This window comes from Leptodactylus fuscus, chromosome 11, assembly GCF_031893055.1.
Source record: "Leptodactylus fuscus isolate aLepFus1 chromosome 11, aLepFus1.hap2, whole genome shotgun sequence".
In the NCBI taxonomy this organism is placed as follows: Eukaryota; Metazoa; Chordata; class Amphibia; order Anura; family Leptodactylidae; genus Leptodactylus; species Leptodactylus fuscus.
The window spans coordinates 18,600,648-18,606,674 of record NC_134275.1 but is presented as its reverse complement, the minus strand read 5'-3'; the positions used below and the strand labels follow the sequence as shown (position 1 = coordinate 18,606,674).

Here is a 6,027-nt window from a genome sequence, read left to right as displayed (position 1 = left end):
GCTTCTCTACTGCGCGTTTGTGAGTGAGAGAGACTGGAGCAGATTCCTTTCTTCATACTGTGTGCAGTGTATGACATTGCAAATAATAAAGTCATATCCCCCCATGTACAAAGACTGTACTATTGATTTACAATAGAGGTTACGCACACCTTAAAGGGGCGATCTACCTTACAAAAAAATAAAAAAATCTATAAGATATCTGCAAGTAGCATAAAATAAAGCAAATCATGAGTACTCACCTCTCTATTTCTTCTCGACTATCTTGCCAGTCTCTATTTACACCTAACTAACGGCTGCAGAAGCCACAATGCCCACTACTACTATTATCATGGCTCCTACCGCTCAACCACAATGCCAGTAATAGGGTATGTGACTGCTGAAGCTATGGACTGGGTGCAGCCTGCACACCTATTACAGTCTCACGAGGCTTCGGTCCATGCATAGCAAGGGTCAGGTGATAATTTTGGAATATAAACTTTATTATTTTAGATAATATTGAGATAAAATAAAATAATGTGCAGTAACTGACAAGGCTCATTTGTATGAGGTACAGAGAATGTGAGTTCATACTCTGGGTAGGACTTGGTCAGTTTTCTGAATTGTCAGTTCACCGCCATACATCCGCAGTCATGTATCTCCAGATAAATGGTGAATGTGATTATTTTTGCCCGGGATTACTCCTCAGCAGCCTTCTGTCACACTAAGGTCCTTACGTTCAGGATCACTCTCTACACAATGCTTAAGAATGGTAACTATACCCTGCACCATCACACCACACGGAGAACAATATGTATGACGTAATCCATGTCTTTCCAGTGCGCCAGAAGTCACATGTCCTACTCCAAAAGCTCCTTGGTCTTTGATGCGAGTTGTTTGTCCATTTCTGCTGATATGTCATCTGCCATCTGCTGGATCTACAAACAACATAGAAACTCAGTCAATGGTAATAAAAATTGGATTTTTGTACTCACTGTAAAATCCTTTTTGCGTTGTATTCTTTGGGGGACACAGCACCATGGGTACAGACTCGGTCACTAGGAGTAGTAAGGGCTCATTCACACGGGGCGGATTTTGATGCCGAATCCTCCTCAGAGTCCGCCCCCTCACAATAGAGGTCTATGTAGACCGCTAGCGTCCTTTTTTCCGTGAACGGTTTGTTCCCGCTCACGGAAAAAAGAAGCAAACCGCCCTTTCTTCAGGCGGATTCCACGGCTGATTCAGCTGCAGCGTCCGCCTCGCAACAGCACCATCCGGACTAGGCCCATTCATTTGGGCCTACTCCGGAGCGGGAAGCCGCGACAGGAGCATTTTGGTCCTTTCCATGTCAAAATCAGGACCAAAATAGGTGGTCACTAGCCCTAAAAGATGTTGGCTCCTTCTCCAGGCTACACTCCCTCCACAGACACTGTGCTACCGAAGAACACCAAACCAACAACCACCACCATGTCCTGAACCCGAAAGTGAATCAAAACAGCCCAGGGCAGGAGCAACAAGAAAACAAGGGCTAGATCTGTGTCCCCCCCCCCCCCCCCCAATGAATACAACAAAAAAAAGATTTTACGGAAAGTACAAAAATTCAATTTTCTTGCTTATTTCATTGGGGGGGACAGCACCATGGGATGTCCTAAAGCAGTGCCAGAGGGTGGGAATTACACGGCCATGCGAGCAACCTAGCGCATAGCAGCTTGCAGAACGCAAGCGGACATTGGCACAGAATGGATGTGGTAGAACCTGGTGAAATGTGGACAGATGCCCTGGTGCTAAACGACGGTCCTCGTGGAATGAGCAGTCACACGGAGAGGTGGCGACCTATCTGTGAGCCAATAGGCCTTCATGATAGCAGACTGAATCCACCTGGAGACTGAAGACACTGGGTTAAACAGGCTAGCATTGTGTCTGTGGAGAGGGTATAGCCTGGAGGCAGAGCCGACATCTTTTTCTACTCCTATTAGCCACGTCTTATACCAATGGTGCAGTGTACCCCAATAAAATAAGCGTGAAAAATGACAGTCAGCATAGGTACAATAGCTGACAATATTGGTGACTGATAGACACCTTCTATGACAAGTACTCTTACATCCAATACACAATCTATATTTTCATTAACTGTCCACTCTTAAAGGTTGTTTCATATTTTGGGTTTTCTAGTCTAAAAAAACCCCCAAAAAAGTCTAAAACTTTGTTTAAATTCTTCATATATCTTTATAGTCAATAGCTCAGTATTTCTGATGTGGAGCTCCAAATCACAAATCACTGCAAGGTCACAGGTAAATGATAAATGGTCGGCTACCTGCAGCCACCACTAGAGGGAGTGCAAAAAAAAAAACCCAAAACAGTATTCTGTAAATCCTGGAGCTCCCCCTAGTGGTTGCAGCAGGAAACCAACAAATTATTAAATTAAATATAATACTATATACCCACATATATATTTTATATATAGTTAGTTTTATTTAAGTGTTTCATTCCAGATAATTGGAGACCTGTATTGCAAAAACACAGCTCTGACTGCTACAAAGATATAGTAACCAAATTCTGAGCACAGAATGTAGCACATAAAATACCTGACCGCATTGTTACTATGTTACCTGTTTCTCTATCAATTTTATTGTGTCTTCAGAAACTGTAGACTTAAATTTCTTGACATCCTGGACAGCTGTGCTGCGGATCTTTCTCACAGAATCCTTTGCTTTGTTTGTCAGCTGTTTGGCCAGTTTTGTCAAATTCTCCCGATGCTCTCGAGTTACCCTTAGGAGAAGAGATGAGTAGTTATAACAGAAAACCATCACATCCAGCATACCCTGGAGGTAAGATGCTCCTAGTTATATGTATTTGCGTCAGAACAGAACAGAACAGTTCGTAAAGGTACAGAATGATAGCTGCCTTGCCTTCAGGGTGTCATGGCATCACACTATGCTGCGTCCCCATTGAGAATCACATCATAATATGCAGGATGTAAATGGCAAAATGCAACAATTTACTTACGGAGGGACTGGTAAACGGATTATTGTCCCATCTAGTTCTGGGTTCAGGTTCATTTGACTTTGTCTTAGAGCAGTCACCACTGCGTCAGCACTCTGCACAAAAAGGCGGATCAATAAGAAATGTCAGATCATCTATCATCTGCTTCACTGTAAGGGATATCAAAGGGGTGCACAAACAGCTGAGATACATAAGAATATACTATAAAGGCTTTACAGGCGTCATCCATTTAATCCATCTCATATTGATAGCCTATCCTTATAACATCAATTGGGGAGCTGCAGTACCTAAAGCTGCCACTACACTTTGTCCAGAGAGTCAGCAGTGCAGCGCTCAACATGTAAACATAACCAGGAGCCATGTTGTCCCAGAACAGCTGATCTGCGGGGGTTCTGGGTGACAGTACACCACATACCTAACAGTACAGAAACTAAGTAGCCTATCTATCAGGCAGCAAAACTAACTAAACTGATTGCTCAGGATCGGAGAGGGCTAGAGTGAATATTCCAATTGTGCCAAAATCACCAGAGCAGCGCCTAATAGCGGACACCAAGGTCGACATCTGAACGAAGTTTGTATGCTCTCCCCGGGTTTGTATGGGTTTCTTCTCAGATGTCAAAGACATAGTCATAGGGAATTTAGATTGTGAGTCCCACTTGGGAAAGTGTTAACGATATCTCTGCGGAGTATGATGGCGCTATATAAGTAAGCAAAACGCCAAGAACTGGAGCTGGTGGAGATGGTGAAAGGTCCTCTTTAGGTCTTGGCCCATACATGATGACAGAGTAATGGAGTCCAAACTATAATCCCATGACTTACCTCGGGAAAGCTTGCCATGTTGATGACAAATAGTCGGGGAGACTTCAGGGTGATTTGCCCTAAATGGCTTAAGGGGAATTTTCCATCTTTTGTCTTTACGATTATATGATCAAATGCACCTAAAATAATGATTGAGATTAACCACCAAAAACAGGCATTATGTCATAGACGTACAGAAACCGGAGAAATATGTATAAGAATCCACTTGTCCCTACAGCCTGATACAATGGTGGTCTTCAGGATGCAATATTATCTACAGGTGACCATACACTTAGTAGCTGATGGCTGACAGTTATGCTTTCCCATCTCCCCAGTATAGCCGGGCGGTGCATATGTACTGAATTGGTAGAGGGTAGAAAGCTGCTGCCAGAGACTGCCATACCATGACAAATACTACCTCACTATAAGGGTGCATTCACACTGAGTAAACGCTAGCTTATTCTGAACGTAAAACACGTTCAGAATAAGCGGCGTCTAAAGCAGCTCCATTCATTTCTATGGGAGCGGGGATACGAGCGCTCCCCATAGAAATGAATGGGCTGCTTCTTTCACTCCGTGCAGTCCCATTGAAGTGAATGGGGAGTGCCGGCGTATACGGCAAGCTCTGCTCATGCCGGAGCGTACACGCCGGCACTCCCCATTCACTTCAATGGGACTGCACGGAGTGAAAGAAGCAGCCCATTCATTTCTATGGGGAGCGCTCGTATCCCCGCTCCCATAGAAATGAATGGAGCTGCTTTAGACGCCGCTTATTCTGAACGTGTTTTACGTTCAGAATAAGCTAGCGTTTACTCAGTGTGAATGCACCCTTAGTCTGCACATCACAGACTGGACTAAGGATTACAGTACTGAGTAGACAGAACGCTTGCTTATGTAGAGGCTTTCCAATCCTTCCTACTAATACTAATACTATACTAATATTATTATTATATTATCCTATTATTATTATTATTATTATTATAAATGTGAAATGTTTGTGAGTTTGTGGGTTTGTGACTTTGGATGTTCGGCGGTCAATCACGCAAAACCCGCTCCACTGATTTGGCTGAAATTTTCCACAAACATAGTTAATACACACAATTGCGCAATAGGCTACTTTTCAACACAATAACCCACATACGTTTTCCACACGAACTCCACAAAAAACAAACTGACATCACCATCTCTGCAATCTCACACACTTTGGCCCATAGCAAGCCCCTAAACTTCTCATTACCCCCTACAGCCTCCCCCCTAACCCCACACAATCACATTCACATATACTTTCCCACTTTCACCATCCTGCAGGAGCCTACCTCTGTCACTCTCCGGACCAGCCATGTTTGCCGACCCTTACCGCTGGAAGGATCCGCGCCACCGCCCACCACACTACTCCACTAGCTTCACAGGAGCATGCGCACTTTGCACACATAAACAACGTGTTACTAGCACGCCACCATTTTGCGCCTCCACCTTAGGCCGCAGCACACGAAATCCTGACTCCAGCCCGCAACAGTACCCAACGCCGCTAACACCTCCCTGCTGTTTCCTCTGCACGATCCATCCACCAGCCCGACACTGGTAAGTTCACGTACCACTCTAACACTGCCAGGACCTCTGCCCTCTCTACTCTGCTGTGCCAACACCTTACGCTCCATAATAACCTTACCCCTCTCCTTCAGTGCCCAATCCTTCCACTTCTCCTCCGCAAACACACCCCACAGTCACTTGCACCTCACTTCACCCCCATTGCTACGGCCCATGCCACTGATGTTCCTATGGCAACCGGCCGCCATAGCCGACACTTCCTTGCACACCACCGCTCACACTGCCTCTGCTCTCGGCTGACATACCCCTTTGTACTACGGCGCATACCGCCACTTTCTGTCTGCCAGGTGGCCGGTAGCCATACGCCCACCGTAGCCCTTCCCTTACACAATCGCACATACACTGCGCTACCCCCGTCATGTCTCCGGTTCCTGCAAACTTTGCGTCCTCCGCCGCCTTCACTTACCTGTCCCGCGGCTCCCATCTGTCCCTCGCTGTGCGGAGGCATCCTCCTGCTCATCTCCGCCGCCTACACTGGGCTAGGCTGCCGCTGCGAAGGTTCCTATAGCAGCCGCTAGCTCTCCCACTCCTCCCACACAGCTCAGTGTGTCCAGGCTGCTGCAGGCTATGCTACGTAGCCTGCAATAGCACTGGCACGATTATGCAATACATAGCAATACATTTACGATTGCAATGCATTGC

General features: G+C 45.8%; 1 protein-coding gene across 2 annotated transcripts in view; it reads right to left on the bottom strand.

Annotated features, from left to right (window-relative positions):
- Nucleotides 1–509: 509 nt before the first annotated feature.
- Nucleotides 510–6,027, bottom strand: part of MRRF (mitochondrial ribosome recycling factor) — an 11,681-nt gene continuing 6,163 nt past the window's right edge. For both annotated transcript variants that reach the window (XM_075260521.1, XM_075260522.1), the window contains exons 4-7: nt 3,799–3,917; nt 2,983–3,074; nt 2,586–2,745; nt 510–914 (exon numbers count right to left, since the gene is read on the bottom strand). In XM_075260521.1, the coding sequence (XP_075116622.1) occupies nt 837–914; nt 2,586–2,745; nt 2,983–3,074; nt 3,799–3,917 (449 nt within the window). In that variant the 3' untranslated portion in view covers nt 510–836. The remainder of the gene's footprint in view (nt 915–2,585; nt 2,746–2,982; nt 3,075–3,798; nt 3,918–6,027) is intronic.